We start from the raw sequence: 23548 nt of genomic DNA on the forward strand, positions 1-23548 counted from the left end.
CTTAAAGAAATAGGCAAAATGGAACTTTACATTAGTTTATTATTTATATCACATGACACTAATTAACAAGTAATAATTCTTCCACGTCTCTTTTCACAGCATTTTTAATGGATGTGGTTGACTTAAATCTCTGCAAATCATGACAACAAAATCAGCAGCCCCACTCTATTTTTGTTTTGTAGCCCAACGTGGCCACAAAGCATTGATCCATATCATCATTTCTCTCAGCCATTACGATAACATATTTCATTACAAAAAGGTTACAAGAGAATCTATATCTGCAAGGCAAAGTGTTGATATTCCCATATTAGAATCTTGATGACTTATAATCTAGACACCCTAGAAAAGACTTTCAAATCAGATCAGAAAATATGAATGAATCCAAACTAATTAATATGAAACCAGACATTGCCTCGTAATATTTGCATATTGGATAACTCCTAGAAAGAAGGCACAGGCAGGGTAGTAAAAGTTCAAGAAGAATCAGATGAAAGAAACTCCATATTGTCACACTAGGATCTTAACAAAACCTGGAAGAACCAAGACAGGGAGAAAAAGAAGGCAAAGATAGATATAAGGGATGAGCACAAGGAATGAACAAACCAACCCTCTAAAGGGCAATACAATAGGCCAAAAGCCCCACCAGTATAGTTGGACAATCAAATTATCGTCCATCCACTGACGTAAATGAATCGGCAAATCCAGATGGCCGAGTGGGTATACTTGTTTGTGTATTTTCACTGCTGCCAATGTATGAAGAAGAGCCGTCAATGCCACTCATTCCCTCGAGAGCCTGCCACTTCTTAACTGCTTGAGGTAGCGTCATGTCATAATCGATTCCATATATTTCATCCTCGTCCACTTCTGCTGGTTTCCAGAGCTCAGCCAGGGAGGAAAGCACGTTGACAGCATGACCCATGTCTGGTCTCTGATGGGGTTCCCTAGCACAGCAGTGACCAGCCAACTCAGCAACTGTGCTGACACTGGCCAGAGTTTCTTCATCAAGATCGATTGTGTGGTCAATGGCCTTACGGAATGTCTCCTTATTTATATGCATTCTGCGGAACCATGGGACCAGATGCATGCTTTCCTCGGGCTGAGATTCATCCAGAGCTCTTCTTCCAGTAATTAGCTCCATCAAAATTACACCAAAGCTAAACACATCAATCTTTGTGGTTACTCGGCCCGTAACTGTCCAATTAAATAAAATAGTCAAGTGTTAACAGTTTCTTTCATACTAATGATGCAATTCAAGATGAGAGCTATTAAATTGAATTTAAGTTGGATAGGGAGAATAAAATGTAAACAAGAAACCAAATGAAAGAACCCGATCAATGCCTAAAGGAGATAAACTACACTTGATCTGAGCCTAAAGGAAATGAACAATAGCAACACAGCTTTATCATCGAGGAAGAAAATACACAATCAGAAAGGTAAGTGTTTTCCCGTAATACGAAAAAGTCATCATTCAACACAAGAGCACAACACCTAAAAGGCAGTAACATAACTAACTTGTGGAAATAAAAGAAAGGTTACCAGGAATTCCCACATCTTACTGAAGAAGTAGATTTAAGTTTTGACTGTCAAGCAAAAAGTCAAGCATTTCTCAGAAGTATTTAAATTTGCCTTGATTAGAGGCATATTGCTTATTTTTATGTTCTCAGACTTGCACTCCACCATTCGAAGATATAAGGTACAGCATAAGTTCATCCGCTGCAATCCTACCATAGAAACTTCTCTAACTCTCTATAAGAATTTATTCATTTTTTTGATAAAGGTACTGTTCCCAACTCTCTATTGGTTTTACTTCCACTGTATCAGGGTGATGATATTAGCAAAAGTGTACAAGAGAGTTAGCTCCAGTACAAGAACCTAGCTAAAATCAACGAGCTTACAAAATCCAAAAAAAGTGTCAACACTATTTAAAGGACAAAATCCAGCTAAACAAATAACTAGGTACTGAATTTTAGAGAGTGATTCAAAGTTGAGACCCGTTCAAAACATCTGTGATTTCTTTCATTCCAGACACACCAAAAAATACTGCTGGAATCTCCAGATCCTCTTGATAGCTATATCAACTTTCCAAAAGATCCAGCTAGAATAGGCTTCCCTGATGGTCTGTAGATGCAGACCAAAACAACTAAACAAGAGAGGAAGCAGTTCCTACTTCCACTGTCACCTGTTAAGCCTATTAATCTAATATTATTGGCCTTATATACACTAACATACGTCCATTTATGTAAGCAAATATATGCAAAAATATAAGGAAAATTAACAGGTCACATGATGAAGTTTACCTGCATACTCTGGTGCAAGATAGCCAAAAGTTCCAGCCAACCTAGTAACCAATGAAGTTTTTCCCTCAGGAGCAAGGCGAACAAGTCCAAAATCTGCAACTTTAGCCCTCATATCATCTCCCAAAAGAATGTTAGATGGCTTCAGATCTCTATGAATGAAGCTCTGTTGAGCTAAACCATGAAGATATTCAACACCCCTTGCAACATCCAGTGCAATGATTAGCCTCCTTGTCCATTCGAGGGGATTTATCCCTTCATCCTTCCAGTTGAAAAGATACCTGCTGACTGTCCCTTGTGGCATATATTCATATACAAGTAACCTCTCGTTTCCATCCAAGCAATATCCTAGCAGTGCCACCAAATGCCTGTGACGGACCTTAGTAAGCACCGCAATCTCAGACGTGAACTCATCCAACCCCTTCTCGCTCATAACTCCAGATTCCATCCTCTTAACAGCAATTTTAGTTCCATCATGTAACTCCCCCTTGTAAACAGTTCCAAATCCACCTCTCCCCAATATATTCTCCTCGCTGAAGTTGTTCGTGACATTCCTCAAAACTTGGATGGAAATCACCATGTTACCAGCCTCAACAATGTGCAAGTCCCCAGGTGCACTGCTTCCACAACTGTACGTTTCGGTTGTCCCTCCATTGACACTTGAACCAGCAACTGTGATCTTAACAACATCTTGGTCAGATCCTGAATGATGAGGATGAATAACCACTGTGTGTGGACTCTGAACTCTACCAGACCGCATGCGCTTACTCCTGTAAAGACAAAACACAAATAATCCAGCAACTGCAACCGCACCACAAACACCACCTATCACTGAGCCCACAACAACTCCAGTTGAAGATTTTTTATTACCATTCCCATGAGTTTGTCCACCTCCACCCCCATCGGGTGAACTAGGAGTTCTCCCGGACGGTGCAACTGGAGGTGGATTATCTTTCCCAATATTGACATTGCCATCATATTTAACCAATACATTGCTCTTAAATGGTGGGATTTTTCCGTAAATTTGATTGTTAGAAACATCGAATTCCTTTAGGTTTGGCAGCAATGCGAGCTCATTTGGAATAGTTCCTGTAAGAAAATTGTTTGCTAGGATCAACTTCTGTAATGATGTAATGGACGAGTAGTTGGGAGAGATTGTCCCAGTAAGTCCCATTTTCTGAAAATTCAGCACTGTAATGTTCCCACCATCACAAGTTATGCCAATCCAAGAACAAGGATCATTCCCCTTCCAATTCTCAGCAAACACCGTGGGATACCCCACATCCTTAGCCACAGCCAACAGCGTATTAACTTGTGAGTCACAAGGACCCGGCTGTGACAAACAAAAACTATTGGTATTATCCAACATATCCACTAGCACTGAAGATGGAAATTTTGGCGTAGGCCCTTGAAAAAAGTTGTTTGTCAAATTAACCATCTTTAACGAAGGAAGATTAACCAATGAGTCTGGCACTGGACCAGTGAAGCTATTGTCTCTCAAATTGCACTCTCTCAAGTGAGTCAATCCCGAAAAATCAGGCAAAGGGCCTGTAAACTTATTGCCTGAAAACCAGAGTTGGGTTAATGCGGTCATGTTCTGTACCACATCTATTGAACCATTCAACTTACTATGGAGACCATTTAACCACAACGTTTGGATAGAAGAACCCGAAAAATTCGAGGGCAGGGGACCCTCAAAATTATTAAAGGCCAGATGCAAATCTGTTAAACTAACAAAGTTATCTCCACCAAAGAAATCAGGGATTTTACCAGTAATATTAGCAGAATTAGCAGAGAAACTTTGAAGAGAAGTGGCATCTTTCAAACTCTCTGGTACAGACCATGGCGAAAAGGAATTGGAATCCAAGTTAACATTTTGTAAATTAGTCATACCCTCAAAAAAGTCGCTAGGAATTGAAGTGAACCCATTGTTGTTAAGAAGAATGCTCTGCAACGAGTTCATCCCAGCAAAACTCGGAATCGCCCCAGTAAGTGCATTGTGTTGAACCTCAAACACCTGCAGTTCCGTCAGGTTATTCATGTTTGGTGGTAGAGAACCTTTTAGCCCTTGATTCCCTACTTGAATCCTAGTTACACGACCATCTTTAGCACACTGAACTTTACCCCATTTACAGGGGTCTGGATCGTCCCAGCTGAGTGAACTCGGTGGGCTGATTCCCTTCTTCAACTCTTGCATCACTACAGCATCTGTTGCTGCACTACCCTGAGAGTATACAGAGACAACAAACGACAAGAATATCAAGAAACACACAAAACCCAGATGGGGTTTCTTCAACTTCATTTTGTTCAAGAAAATTCTGCAGAATGACTCAAAAACTGAACTTTTTTCCTTGAAGAAAAGGGTTGTTAGGGTTTTCTTCAAGTTGGGGATAAAGAAGAATCGCAGAGTGTGACAATGAAAAAGGTGTGCAGATTGAACGGCGGAGACTGTGGGAAGAAAGGGAGGAAAAAGGTTGGGAATTTGGAATTTTTGTTTGCTTTCTTTATAGAGTGGATAAAAAAGTCAAGTCAGTAGGAGTGGGGAGAACATATATACTATACTATATGATTTTGCATTTTCGATACCTATATATACTACTTTTTTCCACTTTACCCCGTCCTCTTAATTTTTTTTACTTTTACAAATTTGTTATCACCTCCATTTTATTTTTTGTCCTAAAAAAAATTATGCAATATAATTTTAATTAAAATATTATATTCATTATCAAGTATTAATAATTAACCTTAGATTTTCAAATAAATAGGATTAATAAAAATAATTTAGTAAAATAGGTCCCTAGTAAATAAGTTATTAAGAAAAGTGACAGGACAACAAGTATATTATTTTTATTATTGAGTAACAGCATAAATCATCAATAGTCAAACTTAGATTTTCATAATATTAGTAATAAGAATAATTTTCTAAAGCAAATCTATAATAAATAATTTCTTAAGGAAAGTGTCTATTCAATAACGGACAAGTAAAAAAGAAAAACGTTCATTTAAATACCATTTCTTTAGTACCAATTTATTTCACACGTTTTTTTCTACTTATCTTTATATAATTAAAACTGAATTTAATTGTGGTGAAATGTAGTCCTATCACTAAAAAAAAAAAGGATTAGAAAAGTTATTTAAAAAGTGGGCTAGAACATGCAAAATAGTGGATATATTAGGGTGCAAAAGGTAAATATGGGAGTTGTTAGGCTTTCCATAAAAGGGAGAAGTCTGTTCTGTTGAGTTGTGGGTAATGAAGTGAGAGAAAAATAAATGAATACAGCTGTCACTTGCGCGTGGGGTCCCCACTCTGGTCTTAATGTGGACATGCTTGATCAATTTTTGAGATAATTCTAATTAATATTATGTTTATTTTCTTTTAATAGTATTTTTAACCTATTTATCATCAACGTAACAAGTTGTAATTTGGCCAATTTACTCTAATTATTATAAGGAGATCAATCTTATTAATAGTGATCTCCCAATATCGATGTGGAGATGACAACAATGTCGTGTTAGCATCAACATAAAATATACTGGATAATTGAGATCCTTCCAGGTATGAATTTAGTTAGATTTTAATATGAATATTGAATATTAGACGAAATTTAACTCAAGACATAAAGTAAATTATAATTTATGCTAGGTGGGTCGATGATTGCTCTTATTTAGTCATGGGAAGAGGTTTTGCGGTATATTTTTTAAAAAATAAAAATTGTCATCATCAACGTATAATGCCTTGATGTTAGGTTTGGTAAAATGACCTTTGTCTTGCCTATTTATTCATACAAAAAATAGGTGAAAGACCTAACCTCAAAGGTACAAGAATGATGGTAACTTACCATATGCAAAAAGAGGGATCCTACACATCTCCCATCTACAACTAACTATTCATGACATATATATACTTAAAACAAACTAAAAGTTCTTATCATATTTTCTTCTTATTCTATGAAATTGACTCCTATCAAATTGAAATAATAATTGTATCTAAGCGTCGTATAATTTCCATGCAGTTTTATAGTTTCATGCATACTCTGAATGCAGTATAAGTACTATATATACCTTTGCCATTATGCTAGAGATCTTCATGTATATCTTTGTTATTAAGTACTAATATATATATATATATATTATATTGTAATTTTTCGACGAAGCCCCGTAACGTAAATGATATCAGTGATGACCTTCTTTAGTCTAAAATTTCTTCAACACATCAATAATAATTTGGCAGTCCAGCTCCATCTGAAAATTAGTAAAATCATTATGAATGCATCGTCTTAATTACTTTATACTATAGTTAGCTTTCAATGCTTCCTTTTGGTATTCATGAAGCTCGCCGTTTTTCGTATTTAATGAAGCCAACCATATATTTTTCTTATTCGGTGTTCGCAGGGCCGTCTCTACAAGTTTGGGGGCCTAAAGCCAAATATTATAAAGAGGCCCTATTTTTTTTAGTTGATAAATATAAATTGAATAATTATAATATACTAGTGTAATCCTACAAATGAGGTCTGGAGAGGCAGGATATATGTAGACATTATGAAGTAAGAATGCAAATAATGTAAAATTTCAATGAAAATTATATAATATTAAGTTGGAATAATAAAACATGACTCAAAAATTAAAAATATGATGATATTAGAATAGTGTAGCGATAAATTTGATAAGTTAATAAATAATATTAAAATAGTGTTGATTATTTTTAGTGCTTGAAATTTGAATAAGACACCAAAAACAAATTTAGTCTTTTTATAAACACACAACAATATACATCACATAATGTAGAATGTTTGAACGTTTGAGAGACTTAAGAATATTCAATAATGAAAAGTAAGTATAAGAACATAATACTATTGGTTCATGATAATTGTCAAAATATAAGTGAGCTAGAAAACAAAATAGATAGCCACATGCGAAATTAGAAAGGATACTACAACTAACTAGCCACATGAGAATCTAGAAAAGACACTACAATCAACTAAACAATATCCAATTTCTCNTATTAAAATAGTGTAGCGATGAATTTGATAAGTTAATAAATAATATTAAAATAGTGTTGATTATTTTTAGTGCTTGAAATTTGAATAGGACACCAAAAACAAATTTAGTATTTTTATAAACACGCAACAATAAATATCACATAATGTAGAATGTTTGAACGTTTGAGAGACTTAAGAATATTCAATAATGAAAAGTAAGTATAAGAACATAATACTATTGGTTCATGATAATTGTCAAAATATAAGTGAGCTAGAAAACAAAATAGATAGCCACATGCGAAATTAGAAAGGATACTACAACTAACTAGCCACATGAGAATCTAGAAAAGACACTACAATCAACTAAACAATATCCAATTTCTCAATTATATTTTCTATACAATTTTTTTTCTTCAAATTTATCAGTACATGAATTTTTTTTAACAATATATATATATATACACACACATCTTTAAGAGAAAATGGGGGCCCCAAAAAAAATTGGGCCCCAAGTGATTGCTTTAGTGACCTTATGGTCGAGACGACCCTGAGTGTTCAATACTCATATTGAAATCTGACTAAATTTGAATTTGTATCTAAAAGTTTCAATTATGTATTTTTTTTATTTTTTATTTGACATTTGATATCTACATTAAAATCTAATTAAATTTAAATTCACGCCAAAATCTCTCATATGAGTTAAAACGCTAGTTACAAAGGAGGAAGCTCTGACTAGGAAGCCAAACTTATGTCATTGTCATTAAAATGATTTTACCTCTTAATTCTTACATTTTATATAATATAATATTATCACAAAGTGATGTCTTTATCATATTCACCCCTAATAAACTGGGATACGTTAAGTCTTCGGACATTTCACATTTATACAGAGCAGCACATGTTCTAATTTATGCTGCAAAATCAAATTTTTGAGATTTAAATTTTTAAATTTTAATCGTGAATTTGGATACAAAAAGTTTAAATTTTTAAAATAAAATTCATATATAATTAAAAATTACGTAAAAAATAATATAAATCACAATAATTAATAACTAAAATATTTTAATAAACATATAAAGAAACTCAATCAAAAAAATATTTAAATAACTTTCGAAATTCCAATTATATCGCGTTAATTAATACACAAGGCATAATAAAAATTAATCCTCGAGATTTTCTTTCTAGGAAGAGCATGAAATAGTTCCTAATTATTTCTGTTGGGTATATTATTGGTGGTCTCATTTTCAGTGTGTGGGGACAAAATTTGAACACAACAGCAAAATGACAAGCCAAAAAAAAAGAAGAAAATACGAATTAAGTAACGACAACGAGAAAAAGTTGCTTTGGTTTATTTACGTTAGAAATATCAATCATATACATACGGTAATATAGTGTCGTATTCAGAAATTTCACGAATAATATTCAGATGTCAAGAAAAATTTCTCTAATCAAAAAAGAATTACAACCAAATCAACCAATAATTAATTACTAAATTATAAAACTTTTAAAATAGAATCAACGATTATATAGATTTGAAACTAACATAAGAAGACAAGAAGAAAAAATTACTATCAAAAACATAATTTAAATATATTATTAGTAATTGTATTCAATGATCTAAAATTTCATCATTTATTCGATAATATACTTCATGGTTGAGAAATTTCTTTCAATCGCTACAGTAGGCCAGTAGCAACGGAAAATAACAAAGCTAGTCTTTCTAATTGGAATATAAAAGGATAACTAAAATTCTTCTTTATCTCAACTAGTTTTTTTTTTAAAGTTCACTAAATCCACCTAAATTAAAGATTCTTCTATCAATATCACATACTGACATACATCAATAATATAATTAATAAATTAATTCAACACCCATACTAAATTGATCAAGATCATCAAAATATAATTCAGTCATTCTTATTATTATTATTTTTTGTGGAAGCTCAACCCAACTGCACCCCTATTCAATTTTGGGCACACAGTATGGTCCATTATAACGTCAACTTGATAGATACTTTAGGTGTTTAACCTTCTAACTTTGAATTCCCTGCTGCCAGGTATTATTTGTTGGGCATTTTATATTGAATATGTGTGTATTTTTTCCCTGTACATTAATAGTGATGGATAGTTTTTTTATTTGGGCGTTTGATGATTCATCATTTCAACTCATTAGATTGATTTGTCTGTTTCACTGAAAAGAATGGATACCAATTACTATCAAAGTCAACTGTTACCTAAACATAAAATTAAATCACTGCAATTTCACTGTCCTTTTCTGCTTAAAATTGAAACCAAGTTTGTTCAACAAATAGAACGAAACAAGAAAAGGGAATTTTGACCTATTTCGGAAATCAAGTAAAATCTTGAGCCATCGTTTGGTTACTAGAATGGGACAGACAAAAATATCCCATAAAATTAGCTATTCCATCTTTCGTGGGATAACTAATCACGCCATTTTAGTAATTAATTACGACTTGCAATTGTGTTGGTTCAATCATTCTCACTCAGACAACATTTCACNATTTGCAAATTGTAAGCTTCCGCATGACGCCCTAATCACCCTTCAGAACCCAACATTTCGGAAATCAAGTAAAATCTTGAGCCATCGGTTGGTTACTAGAATGGGACAGACAAAAATATCCCATAAAATTAGCTATTCCATCTTTCGTGGGATAACTAATCACGCCATTTTAGTAATTAATTACGACTTGCAATTGTGTTGGTTCAATCATTCTCACTCAGACAACATTTCACTAATTAAAAGATGGATTTTTTTAGCCTAGAGCCAGGAAAGCGAAAGCTCGAATGGTAAGTTTAAGTTGATCTTGCCCTCCTTTAGATATAAGGAGAGGTTGTTCTAATTTTAGAACCAGAACGGCAAGTATATCCACTTATGACGTATAATATATATTTATTAAACTTTAAAATTTAACGTGTGATTAAATATTAGTCACGTATTGTGCATTTTCGGCTTTTGAATTTTGGAAATTGAATTAATGAGGTTTACTATTAATGGTTTACTTCTTAGGAATGTTGAAAAAAAACTAATTGGTACGTGATTTTGTGAATATGCCTATTTCTATTGTTTTTCCTTCATTGATTTGATTCTTTCTTTTTTTGAATATGACTGACTGTATTTATCATTTTCCTTCATTGATTTTATTTCTACAATAGATACCGAGATTCAATCATTGGAATGCCCTCTGCTTCAGTTATAGTGAGTTTGATACCAAAATTAAGTAAAAAGTTGTTAGTTGAGAGGCCATATGAGATATTATCTCGAAATAAATGAGAACCATAACTTCATTATAAATAAACTACATAACTGAAAACAATAGCTTAATAGTACAAGGCTTCTCATAGCCTGCCTACATTTGTTTGAACGTGTTTCCAGGTGCAGATGTAGGTGGCTTATCTTTCCCAATATTGACGTTGCCTTCAGTTTTAACCACTACACTGCTCTTAAATTGTGGGATTTTTCCGTAAAGTTGATTGTTAGAAACATCCAATTCCGTTAAGTTTGGCAGTAATGTGAGCTCATTTGGAATAGTTCCTGTAAGAGAATTGTCTGCTAGGATCAACCTCTGTATTGACTTAATGGACGACAAGTTGGGAGAGATTGTCCCAGTAAGTCCACTTTTCTGAAAATTCAGCACTGTAATGTTTCCACCATCACAAGTTATGCCCAGCCAACGCGAACAAGGATCATTCCCCGTCCAATTCTCAGCAAACTCCGTGGGATACCCTACATCCTTAACCACATCCAACAGTGTACTAACCCGTGAGTCACAAGGACCAGGCTGTGACAAACAAAAACTATTGGTATTATCCAACATATCCACTAGCACTGAAGATGGAAATTGTGGCGTAGGCCCTTGCAAAATGTTGTTTGTCAAATTAACCACTTTTAACGAAGGAAGATTAACCAAAGAGTCTGGCACTGGACCAGTGAATCTATTATCTCTCAAATTACAATCTTGCAACTGAGTTAAACCCGAAAAATCAGGCAAAGGGCCTGTAAACTCATTGCCTGAAAACCAGAGTTGTGTTAATCTGGTCATATTCTGTATCACATCTATTGAGCCATTCAACTTACCTTTAATACCATTTAACCACAACGATTGGATAGAAGAACCCGAAAAGCTCGAGGGCAAAGGACCCTCCAAATTATTAAACGACAAATGCAAAGTTGTTAAACTAGAAAAAGTATTTCCACCAAAGAAATCAGGGATTTTACCAGTAATATTAGCATAATAAGCGGAGAAAATTTGAAGAGAAGTAGCACTTTTCAGACTTTCTGGTACAGTCCATGACGAAAAGGGATTGGAATCCAAGTAAACACTTTGCAAATTAGTCATACCTTGAAAAAAGTCATTAGGAATTGAAGTGAACCCATTGCCATTAAGAAGAATGCTCTGCAATGAGTTCAATCCAGAAAAACTCGGGAGCGGCCCAGTGAATGTATTTCTTTGAACTTCAAAAACTTGCAATTCAGAAAGGGTATTAATGTTTGATGGGAGAGAACCTTTTAGGCCTTGATCCCCTATTTGAATCCTAATTACACGACCATCCTTAGTACATTGAACTTTATCCCATTTACAGGGATCTGGATCGTTCCAGTTAAGTGAATTCGGATTTATTATTTGTTTCTTCAATTCTTGCATCACTGCAGCATCTGTAGCAGCACTGCCCTGAGAGTATACAGAGACAACATTGGACAAGAGTATCAACAAACACACAAAACTCAAATGGGGTTTTTTCAAATTCATTGTGTTGATCAAGAAAATATAGAACAAGTTCAAGAAATTGGAATTTTTGTTTGTTTTCTTTATGAATTTATAGAAAAAATTATGAGAGTTCCAAATGGTAAGTTTGACTCATGAAGAAAGAATGAGCTTATTTTACCCTTTTTTATGGATGGTAATTTAATGATTGGATCAAATATTAAAAATTTAGGGAAAAAATTAATCATAGCAAGATATTGTTACCAAGAAACCTTTTTAAAGAGAATAATTTTATGAATTCAAACTGAAAAACTGGCTAGATTAAACCATCATCATTCATATACAACCTTTTTCCACTTTACTGCGTGCTGTTAATTTATTTTATTTTTACAAAATTGTTACTTCCTGATTCTATGTTATGTCACATCATCATTAATACAATTTTCTATAATAAAAAATAAGTTTTAACTTTAATTTTGGCATACATCACTACCTTTCCCCTTAACATAAACAGATCGTCATGGCCTTCTCCTGAATTCTCAAAAGAACCTATGTCGCTCTATCTTCGAAGTCTCGATTTTGCTATCGGAAGCTCTGGAAAAGTCAGAATAGGAGAGTACTCGCTTTGGAATGGACTTACCATTTAGATGCTTTCAGCAATTATCCACTATATATATAGTAGGTGCATTCTTTCCGCCCTTAATTACTTATTAAGATTGATTTATTATTCATTTAGAATGGTATAAATTTTACTTATTCATTTGAGCAATTAAGATAGATTTATTATTTGTCCTTTTTAATATTATTCTTATCATTGAGTAACTACATGAAGAATTAATAGTCAGACTTAAAATTTAAAATATATTTAATAAAATAGATCTCTAATAAATAAATTCTAAACAGATATATCAATTCAACAAATTACTAGTAAAAAAGAACAAAGGGGTTACTTCGATCACTAAAACATTCACAAAAAATATAATTGATGAATTTTTTTTTCTTTATTTTTCTCTAAAATTATTATGAAATTAAAATTCTACCTAAATTTCATTATAATACAAGATTAAGAAGAAAAACGCCCATTTAAGTACTACCAATTTATTTGGCACATTTTTTTTTAATTTCATTCCCAGAAAAATGTTATCCTTTTATAATTAAAAACAACTTAACATTAAAATTCTCTTTTTACCCTTAATAAAAGGTAAAAGACATAAAATCCCCCTTGAACTTGGCACGAAAATTTACTTTAGTACTTAAACTACACGAGTGTTTATATATCCCCTTAACATCTTTTAAGTGATTAAAACACCCCCTAAGGGATGATGTGGCAGAGAGAGTGAGTGCGCTCTCCTGAAAGTGCGTGAAAAAGAGGAAAAATAAGTTGAATTTTTAAAGCCCTACACATGACCTTTTTTAATTGGCCAATATATAACAAATTATTTAAATAGTTTTTTTATATATATATTAAATCTTTAAAATATGTAAATTTATTTATTAAGAGGTAAAGGGAAAATGCATAAGTACCCCCCCAGCCTATACCCGAAATCCCAGAGACACACCTAACCTTTACTAAGGTTCTATTACCCCTCGAACTTATTTTATATGTAATATTTTACCCCTTTTTGGCCTATGTGACACTGTCTTGTGGGCCCAACGCATGTTGACATTTTTTCGAGGATAGTGCCACGTAGGCTGAAAAGGGGTAGAATATTATAGATAAATTAAGTTCGGGGGGNNNNATAGGACCTTAGTAAAGGTTAGGTGTGTCTCTGTGATTTCGGGCATAGGCTGAGGGGTACTTATGCATTTTCCCAAGAGGTAAATGAAATTAGTGGATCCCCTTTTTATTTTCTTTAATTTTTTTTATTGTTATTTTGTTGTCTTCTTCAATACACATTTTTCTCCATTGAAACATCTCTTCCTCCATCTTCTTCCCCGCCTCTATCCACTATTTTCATTTCACTAATCTTTTACTAATTCGTAAAATTCAATAGCAATGCCATTTTATTGACGTCGATTTCACTCTATTATTTGTATCGATTTGGCAAATATAAACTTTCTAAAATTTTGAGCGACCCATTTTGATTTCTAGATCATTCAAACATTTCTCATAAAATTTATATTTTTTTTGGATCAACTTTCTTATGCAATCTTCATTTCTTATTTGAGTTGTCAAGAAAAAATTGGCTTTCAAAAAAATCCATTCTCCAAGAGGGTAAATTCGTTGGAAGGGTTCGAAGAAGATAATGTGAATTTCTTCTTTAAAGTGACTTAAAAATTTGTTGAATAGTGAAGAAGAAGAAAAGAAAGTATTGAAGGTTGGAATAATGGTGAACAACAAGGAAGAAGAAAGAGAGGGGGTGGGGGTATGCATTCATAAATTAATCAATTGATATAATTAATTTTAAAAAGTGTTTAAGAAAAAATAGTGAATANTTTTTTTTTATATATATTAAATCTTTAAAATATGTAAATTTTCTTATTAAGAGGTGAATGAAATTAGTGGATCCCCTTTTTATTTTCTTTAATTTTTGTTATTGTTATTTTGTTGTCTTCTTCAATACACATTTTTCTCCATTGAAACATCTCTTCCTCCATCTTCTTCCCCACCTCTATCCACTATTTTCATTTCACTAATCTTTTACTAATTCGTAAAATTCAATAGCAATGTCATTTTATTGACGTCGATTTCACTCTATTATTTGTTTCGATTTGGCAAATGTAAACTTTCTAAAATTTTGAGCGACCCATTTTGATTTCTAGATCATTCAAACATTTCTCATAAAATTTATATTTTTTTTGGATCAACTTTCTTATGCAATCTTCATTTCTTATTTGAGTTGTCAAGAAAAAATTGGCTTTCAAAAAAATCCATTCTCCAAGAGCGTAAATTCGTTGGGAGGGTTCGAAGAAGATAATGTGAATTTCTTCTTTAAAGTGACTTAAAAATTTGTTGAATAGTGAAGAAGAAGAAAAGAAAGTATTGAAGGTTGGAATAATGGTGAACAACAAGGAAGAAGAAAGAGAGGGGGGTGGGGGTGGGGGTATGCATTTATAAATTAATCAATTGATGTAATTAATTTTAAAAAGTGTTTAAGAAAAAACAGTGAATAAGTAAAAAAGAAATAAAGATTAATGACATGTTGCCTACATGGTTATGATGTGGCGCTTACGTGGCTATGATGTGGCGGGTGAGAGTAGTGTTATAGTCTCAGGGTGGAAAAAAAATCACTTCAAAGATCTTAAGGGGGGTATTTAAACGCCAGTGTAGTTTAAGTACTAAAGCAAGTTATCCGACCAAGTTCAGGGGGATTTTTATGTATTTTCTCTTAATAAAATGATTGAATTTAGAGTCACACGAATATCTAAGATTTGTTACTTTCACATGTAGTCAGTTTTGCAAGGAAATCAGTCTCACAGTTAGTTTTCCTGTTCTGCAAGGACATCAGTCACACAACTTGTGGATGTTATTCTTGGATATGATATGTTAAGCCAAAGATACGATCACATTAAGCATTGTAATATAAGATGAGATGAAAACAATTACATTGACTCTACTGCAGAAGTAACACTTTTTGCTGGGATTACACACATAGGAGATTCAGTGTTTTCATTACAGCTTAGACAGAAATTTATTAGTTACTTATCCCAATCATAGACACAAAAAAAATAAAAAAAATGTTATTATTTATTTTACATGACACATTTACTTGAAGAAGACAAAACATAAAATTGATTTGTTTCAAGCCTTGAAATGATCAACTGGAAGGTTTTCCTCATCACAGGTCTTGGGATCGTGTTTTCTGCGATGAGTGTAAAGCATTCCCCAGTTATAGGCCTTATACTTTGCAGGGTTCTTCTCATTGACCTTCTCCTCCAAGGGTTGTATCCAAGTACTATGTGATGGATTGACGAAGAATGGAATTGAAAATCTACTCCTTTCAGTGTTGAGCACAACGCGATGTTCCACACTCTCATATTCACCATTGCTATACACCTGGTGATCATTTATAATTAGTACCAGTTATCAAGAATACAATATTATTTTCTTTAATAAGTGAGCGTACCTGTGTAGCGTCACCAAGATTTACAATGTAAGCATCAGGAGTAGGTTTAACTCCTATCCATTCTCCATCAGTTTTCCTCTTTATTTCAAGCCCTCCGGTATCATCTTGAGACAAAATGGTGAATAAACCAGCATCTTTGTGTCTACCAACTCCTAAAGCCAGATGAGGAACAGGACAAGGAGGATAATGATTTATCCTTCCAAAAACAACTTGGTCTTCAAAGAACTCATTCAGCCTTTTTGCTGGCAAGCATAAGCTGAGTGATATCACTTCTGCTAACTTGTAAGCCAACTTTTGCATTTCTTGAATATACTCTTCACACACCTCCCTGAAAATCAAATATTTGGGATCAATCATACCCTTGACGTTAAAAAATCATTTAGAGTAAAAACAGCTTTCTCAAATTCAGGAATAAGTTTTCTTCCTTTTTGATAGTAGAATATTATTACCTCAATCCTGGAGGGTACTGAGGCCATTGGTTGTGAAACTCCCTGAGGTCCTTGTGATTAGGAACTTGAGAAAGTGGGACCATAGCTGTCTTCTCCACAGTAAAATCAAAGACTTCTTTCCAGTCCCTAATCTTTTTGGTGAGCTCAGTATCATAATATCCGATGAAGTTCACCTCATTTCTCTTCACTTTTATCTTTTCCTCTTTAGGTAAACCAAAGAACTGTCTTGATGCCAGTTCTATCTTTTCCCTGCACTCTAAGGACACCCCATGATTGATCACTTGGAAGAATCCCCACTTCTTGCATGCATTTCTTATTTCAGCAACTAGACTTTCTAACTCCGCGTCAGTCGATGTATATGGACAATTCAGTATTGAGATATCAATCACTGGAATGCCCTCTGCTTCAGTTTTGGTGAGTTTTGGCCTGTGTTCAACATCTTGGATGATTGCTGGATGGACTTCTACCATTGCTCAATTATTTGCTTAGAGGGTTACAATCACAGATTTTAATTTGGACACTGGAAAGTGCTTTGTCATACAGAAATTGTTTTAGGTTACTGGAGTTTTATAATCACAACGATAGCTCAAGCGCATACTCCATGCCAAGAACTACATTTCTTTATTACAATCATTGGAGGGGTTTTGTTTGCATCAACTTTAGATCATTAAGTAATTATGAAAGTAGGTAATTAGTACCTTTCACACTTCATGTAATTTGTAGTTTCTCAATAATGATTAAAGGTTAGCAAGATAAACAAACCATTTACGAGAAAAAAAAAAAAATACCCCACTTTATTCCCTCCAGCATAATAAAACAAAACTTCTCATAGACTACATTTGTCATTTCTCTCCTTCAAGTTCTACTGCACCTTTCGGTCACAGAAACACTGATGTATCGTACTCTTTCGACCAAGTCATCATAAGAAAATACTGCAAAGAGTAGGAAAGAATAAAGCTCAACAGGCTTTACATAATCAGTACCATGTTATCTGATCCTTCAATTTTATGAAAGTTTAATCATTCACCATCAAATAAAGGAAGCGAAGATAAATAATCAACAAGTTCAACTCACTTGACATCAGGACCTTGCAATCTGATCCTTCAATTTATAATTAATCATTGCTTCTTCAAGTCCTAAGATCAAATAAGGCATACATTAGGTGATTAGGGGTGGCAAAATCAAATCCCACCCGTCCAACTCGCCCAACCCAGTTAAGTTTGGGTTGGTTNAAGAGAAAGCCAAAATAAGAAGGTTCAAACTCGTACAAGAATACCCATGTGTTAAAGGCTAAGACTCGAATTCTTCAATAAAAATAAAATTTATTTCTTTCCTTTAGATAAAAACAGAAAGGAAAGTATACTCTCTGTAGCTAAGAGTTAATGGAGATATCACACAAGTTCACCATATGAAGAATGGAAGACACCACTCCTAGATTGTACAAGTCTCAAGGGATAAAGGTATATGGAGAACTAACCAGATACAGTTATTTACACGAAAGAGAGAGAGGAGGGTGGGGGGAGAGAAAAAGGAAAGCTACAAGGACTAAGTGTGAAATTTTGCATCAAGAAATTCTTCAAGCAGCAGGCATTGAGGTTGAGATGACCACATAGGGTAAATATTGAAGGCCGTCCTGAATTTTGCCCATGGTTGTGCTATGAGCTGCACGAAGATTCTCAGCATATGCATTGGCCTTATCCTGAATTGATTTCATTTCATTTTGGCCTGAATTGGGTGGTATTTCCTAATATGTTGTAGTAGCATTGGTTCGTTCATATGAAATTATATTCATTGTTAAAGTGACTATGTTGGTGTAGCTCCAAGTTCATTTGGTTATGTGAGATTAAAATGCTTCATTTAATATCTTTCGAAATGGATGAATATAGGATAGCAACTTTGACATTAACAGTGGTATATTATGTTGTGCACTATTCTATGGCATTGTTCTTTAATTTATTTATTTATTTATCATTTTGAACTTTTATGAACCTTGCTTACGTCCATTTCTTTTGCATGTGAAATCTGTCTGAGTTCACCATGAACTCCTATTTCTTTCCCCACATTTTCGAGAGAGCCATAAAGGCTCAAGTCCTTTCCTTTGGAGTCAGCCGACAAGAAATTGAAATACAGGTTTTCGGAGTATAAATAGGGTCTGGAAAAAGAGTTTTCATGTTCTGAAAAATTGGAAAAAGAGTTGATACATTTGCTGTATACAGTGATATACAGTCAAAACGCAGTGATATACAGGTGGAAAACCGAAGTGGCGGGCTGGAATATGCAAAAAAATACAGGCGTACAGGTCAACAACTAATATTTTAGAAAAAAGGCAGAATACGGACCCAAATACGGCTCGTATACAGTGGTATACATAAAATGTATACACAGATTTCTTGAAGGCAAATGGGGCCAAAAGCCCAAGGAAATTTCAGCAGGTCCAAGATTTGGGGGATTTGGGCCCAAATTTGATATTCATTTCCTTGCTCTTATTTGTTTTGTTGTATTTGACTAACACTTTGATTATTTTATGGTTTAATTTAATTAAATTCCCGAGAATGGTCATTTCATTTTTTTAAAGGTATATATTTTATTACTTAGTTCTTATTTTAATATTAGTTTTGTCAACACTTAATTTATTTTTCCTTTAGGAAAATTCCCCTTAGCCCTATTCCCTTAAGATAATTATATGATAATAATAATAAAAAATGTAAATGAATAAATAAAAAATAATGAATAAATAAAAAGTGAATTTCTTTTTTACTTAGTTAGAATTTCAAAATTAGTCAAAGTCACTTTAGTCAAATCGCCGATCAACCGCAAGTTAGCGGGCATTCCGAGGGCCTAACACCTTTTTGGGATGTACATTGAACTTCGAACCCTTTTATTTTTCAATTGATTTTATCTGTTTAAATCTTTTGAAAACATTAAGTTTTTTTCTTGATTTTTACGAAAAAATTAAGTGGCGGCTCTGTCCTTTTGGAAATTCGATCTCTCTTAAACCATAAGTTTGATCGATTTTTCGAAAACTTAGTCATTTTTCTTTTATATTTTTTTCGAGTAAAATAGAAACTAAGTATTGAAGTTCAATAAATAAAATGAGAACAAGAAAAGCACCAATGGATCGACACTGACAATCACAGAGATGTAAACAGATTTTGGAAAGTGGAAAGTGCCTCATTCATATTGTTCTAATTTTTCAGTAACAACCTTTCCGTCCTCCTCTCCATTGATGAGATATAATTGTTTGCATTTGAACTAAAATCCATTAATATAGGAAATAGAGGTCGTTCATTAATGTCAATTCTGAACACTGAAATTTCTATGCATCATGTAAATGTGAATTGACTGAAGTTTTATGGTTAAGTAGCATACAGAAGCAACCCCACATTGGCTATTATTTGAGGCATGTGAAATTTTTAGAGGAGTTTGACTTTCGTTAACTTACTTCCATGCATGCAAGAAGTGGGGATTCTTCCAAGTGATTAATCATGGCGGGGGTGTCTCTTGATGATTCTCAAATGAAGGGGTCGGTCTCTGACAGAGTGGCTCTGGTCCAAGCTCAAAATGGTGTACAACTGTAAAGCTATCTTGTCAGTTGGTTGGTGAAGGGGACCAGTGGCAGAGCTAGGATGTTGGCTAAGGGGGTTCGAACTATAAAGTAATAAATACGTGAGATGGGAAAGAATAAGATTAATCTTAACTCGCAAAATTTAACTTGTCTTGTTATGCCGCGTTTAGGTTCTTCTTACTTTTTACCCTGCTTCATCGAGTTTTTTCTTTCAAATTCTTGTGCTCTTTTTTTCTTTAAGTTATGTCATGTTTTATTTTATTTTGATTTTTTTTATTAAAAAAATTCTGAATTAGTTCCCTTTCAATCTATGTTACTATAAAAATCACCAAGATTTTTTAAAGGGCTAAAAATTGACATATTTAGAAAATAAATAAATGACATCATCTTTTTTTTTAGTTCAATTAATTCAATTTACTAGGTTAGTCATTTGTTAAAAAACAAATGATCAATAAATCAAATAAGATTAGTTTAATTTTCATCTCCTTAGAATAAAATTGAAAAAAAATACAATGAAATTAAAGAAAAATAAATAAATTAAATAGATTTTGTTTAAAAAACTATTCACAATTTTAATATTTCTTCGTTCGGTTAAATTTAATTTACTTTATTATATATAAATATTTTTTCTAACTCAATTTAAAATTTAATAAAAATTTATCGTTTCTTCAACTTAGTACACATAAAGAGAACTATGTAGAAACAAAATGAAAAATATAAATAAGAAGAATCTAAGAGAAAAGTTTACAAAGAATGTGGCTAATAAATTTAAACAAAGACAAATTGAAAAAAAAAAATAGCATAAAAAGAATATAATGAAAAATAAAAAGGATAAAGCTTCACATTGAATCAATGAGGCTTTTTCATTTGTTTGGGAATCTGGGCCCAAAACTTCTCAGGCCTTTTAAAGCATAAAAAAAAGATGGAAAAAAACTATTGCGCTTGATGAGATTCGAACTCAGCCCTTCCAAGCGGAACTTGAACCCCTTGACCATTCCGCTATCCTTCTCTTTAGTGTTGAGAGGGGTTCATTTTAATTAATATACCCATAAAACCAGAATTTGACCTTACATATACAGTGTAATTTTTTCGCGAGGGGGTTCGGGTGACACCCCTCAGTTCCACATAGCTCCGCCCCTGAAGGGGACAGTGTACTTCACCAATAGGAATGGACGAGGTTGTTCAGTGGTCAATAACTCTTGTTGGTGATTGATATATTCAACATAACAAACAACAATGATTTATTCATTCAAAAAAGGGGTGATTGAGTCTTTTCAAGAACTCAAGAGTTAAAGAACACACACTGCAAGGGACCTGATAAACTGAAGAAAAGCAATCTTGAAGTGTAGTTGTTTTGAATACTTGTATTGTGCTAAAACTGTAGGATTCGTTTCACTTTCATAAAGAAACGTATCAAAGTCTCGTGTGTGTACTGATTGTAAGAACACGGTTAGAGTTAATTGTGTGTCTTGCTTATTGAAATCTATATTAATTAGAGGCAGTTAATATAGTGGGCAATGGATGCATTGCTCTGGCTCAGTAAGTAATAGATTTATTACTTAGTGTGAGATTAAGAGTTTAAACTCATTGTTGTATTTGAAGTCTGTATTCACTTTTGCTTGTGATTAGTGAAAGCAGTTGAAAATCCTGTGTCGTGGTTTCTCCCTTGAGCAAGGAGGTTTCCACGTAAAACTCTTTGTTCCCATTGTCGATTGTTTCAACTCTTTACTGCATTCTCTTTGTACGTTAACCTGGTACATATTGGTGGACGCTTACATTCCAACAGTGTCCTTAGAGTGCAGTTAAAAGATTGATTTGGCATCAAGAAAGTTCCCCACTTCTTGCATGCATCTTTCACTGGTGTATCTTGTTTGATTTACAGATCATTAACTTGTAATTCAAAATAATGCCTTTAAAGATTATAGAAGGATAAGCAAATCATTTACAAGAAAAAGAGTAAAAGACTAGCACTTTATTTCCCTCCAGCTGAAAACAACAGCTTAATAATAGAAGACTTCTCATACACTACATTTGTCATTACAGATCACCATTTCTAAAATGATATATTTGAACGTTCTCAACATTCAGTTTCTTGAAATTACTAAGGTTTCTTGTAGTGCGAAATTTTCCCCAGTTGTAAGCCCTGTATTTTGCTGGACTTTCTTCATTTGTCAATTCCTCCAGAGGCTCAACCATTACATAGTGAGACGGGTGGAAGAAAAATGGAACGGAGAATCTCTCTTTCATGGAACTTGCTATCACCCTATGTTCAACACTTTCATATCTGTCATTGCTCCAAACCTGTGATATTTTTTGGCTCAATTCAAGTATATTGCTTTTCTATCAAGAATTAGGCAGCATGGGACAGTAGTCATACCTGAATTATGTCACCAACGTTGATAATATAAGCATCTGGAGTTGGTTTAACTTGTATCCACTCTCCATCTGTCTTGCGTTTCACCTCGAGGCCTCCAACATCATCTTGAGCAAGAACAGTCAGGGCACCAGAATCCTTGTGCCGCCCAACTCCCAAAGCCAAATCACGAATTGGGAATAGCGGATAGTAATTTAATCGCATAAAACTTGTTTGTTCCTTAAAGTAGCTGTTGAGCCTTTTGGATGGCAGGCCTAAGCTTAGAGCAATTAATTCTACCAACTTATAGGACAGTTTCTCAATAGCTTGAGCATATTCTTCACATGCCTCCCTGTAAAGTCCAAACTACGATCATAGAACCATTTCTAAAAGCAGCTACGATACAATCTGTGATGCCTCAAAAACTGAAAAAGGAAAAATGGGGCACCCCAATATGTTTGCAACAAAAATTGATGAGGAGAAAAAACCTAGTAAGTTTTCCACATTTTAAATTTAAGATCACAAGATTCCATGCCGAGTCAAAATACCTGAAATTGTTAGGGAAATTAGGCCATTGATTCTTCAGTTCCATGAGTTCCATATCATGGGGTTCATGAGAAGCAGGCAAGAGAGTTGGATTCTCCACAACAAAATCAAAAACTTCTTTCCAATCCCTAACATTCTTGGTATGCTCTGTATCATAAAAACCCAAAGGGTTATCTTCATCTCTACTCACTTTTCTCTTCTCCTCAGTAGGCAGCAAGAAGAATTCCTTTGATGCTCTCTCTATTTTCTCGCGACAGGTTGATGGAACTCCATGGTTGATTACTTGAAAGAAACCCCATTTCTGACATGCATCACCAATTTGTGCAACAAGATTTGTAATTTCTGAAGAAGAGTTTAAAGAATCAGAGGTTAGAATTGGAGAGAGATCAATTAAGGGTATGTTTTCTGCCTCAATTGTACTCTGTTTTGGCCTGTGCTCTGTTTCTTGAAAAAAAGATTCATCGATATTTCCCATGATAGATATTTCACCTTCTTTTCTTTTTTGTGGTTACAAGTGAGAGGGTGAGAGGAGAATTTGGTAGCTCTGGGTGTAATTTGTCACATGATATAT

General features: G+C 33.8%; 3 protein-coding genes across 4 annotated transcripts; all 3 read right to left on the minus strand.

Annotated features, from left to right (window-relative positions):
- Window positions 1–359: 359 nt before the first annotated feature.
- On the minus strand, window positions 360–11976 carry LOC125867865 (receptor protein kinase TMK1-like). Of its 2 annotated transcripts, XM_049548464.1 has the most exons (3): window positions 10658–11976; window positions 2298–3205; window positions 360–1191 (listed from the first exon to the last, which is right to left on the minus strand). In XM_049548464.1, the coding sequence occupies exons 1-3, from the start codon at window positions 11935–11937 to the stop codon at window positions 665–667; spliced, it is 2715 nt and encodes a 904-aa protein (XP_049404421.1). In that variant the 5' UTR covers window positions 11938–11976; the 3' UTR covers window positions 360–664. The 2 variants fall into 2 exon arrangements, with proteins under 2 accessions (XP_049404421.1, XP_049404414.1); XM_049548457.1 differs by lacking the exon at window positions 10658–11976 and having other exon boundaries at window positions 2298–4830.
- A 3518-nt stretch (window positions 11977–15494) lies between these two features.
- On the minus strand, window positions 15495–17034 carry LOC125867955 (1-aminocyclopropane-1-carboxylate oxidase 5-like). Its single transcript, XM_049548549.1, has 3 exons — window positions 16514–17034; window positions 16065–16392; window positions 15495–15994 (listed from the first exon to the last, which is right to left on the minus strand). The coding sequence occupies exons 1-3, from the start codon at window positions 16981–16983 to the stop codon at window positions 15740–15742; spliced, it is 1053 nt and encodes a 350-aa protein (XP_049404506.1). The 5' UTR covers window positions 16984–17034; the 3' UTR covers window positions 15495–15739.
- A 4945-nt stretch (window positions 17035–21979) lies between these two features.
- On the minus strand, window positions 21980–23520 carry LOC125867945 (protein DMR6-LIKE OXYGENASE 2-like). The gene is made up of 3 exons (XM_049548538.1): window positions 22980–23520; window positions 22456–22783; window positions 21980–22379 (listed from the first exon to the last, which is right to left on the minus strand). Exons 1-3 carry the CDS (start codon window positions 23450–23452, stop codon window positions 22116–22118), a joined length of 1065 nt encoding a protein of 354 aa, XP_049404495.1. The 5' UTR covers window positions 23453–23520; the 3' UTR covers window positions 21980–22115.
- Between the last annotated feature and the right edge of the window lie 28 nt (window positions 23521–23548).

Source organism: Solanum stenotomum, chromosome 1, assembly GCF_019186545.1.
Source record: "Solanum stenotomum isolate F172 chromosome 1, ASM1918654v1, whole genome shotgun sequence".
Taxonomy (NCBI): Eukaryota; Viridiplantae; Streptophyta; class Magnoliopsida; order Solanales; family Solanaceae; genus Solanum; species Solanum stenotomum.

Excerpts from the sequence above, each read along its gene's own strand:
- LOC125867865 (XM_049548457.1), bottom strand. The coding sequence starts at position 4,596 with ATGAAGTTGAAGAAACCCCATCTGGGTTTTGTGTGTTTCTTGATATTC. Across the intron at positions 1,192-2,297 it reads TCTTGCACCAGAGTATGCAG|TTACGGGCCGAGTAACCACA; the intron begins GTAAACTTCATC and ends TTAATTGGACAG.
- LOC125867955 (XM_049548549.1), bottom strand. The coding sequence starts at position 16,983 with ATGGTAGAAGTCCATCCAGCAATCATCCAAGATGTTGAACACAGGCCA. Across the intron at positions 16,393-16,513 it reads CAGTACCCTCCAGGATTGAG|GGAGGTGTGTGAAGAGTATA; the intron begins GTAATAATATTC and ends TTTGATTTTCAG. Across the intron at positions 15,995-16,064 it reads ATCTTGGTGACGCTACACAG|GTGTATAGCAATGGTGAATA; the intron begins GTACGCTCACTT and ends AATGATCACCAG.
- LOC125867945 (XM_049548538.1), bottom strand. The coding sequence starts at position 23,452 with ATGGGAAATATCGATGAATCTTTTTTTCAAGAAACAGAGCACAGGCCA. Across the intron at positions 22,784-22,979 it reads AATTTCCCTAACAATTTCAG|GGAGGCATGTGAAGAATATG; the intron begins GTATTTTGACTC and ends TGGACTTTACAG. Across the intron at positions 22,380-22,455 it reads ACGTTGGTGACATAATTCAG|GTTTGGAGCAATGACAGATA; the intron begins GTATGACTACTG and ends AAAATATCACAG.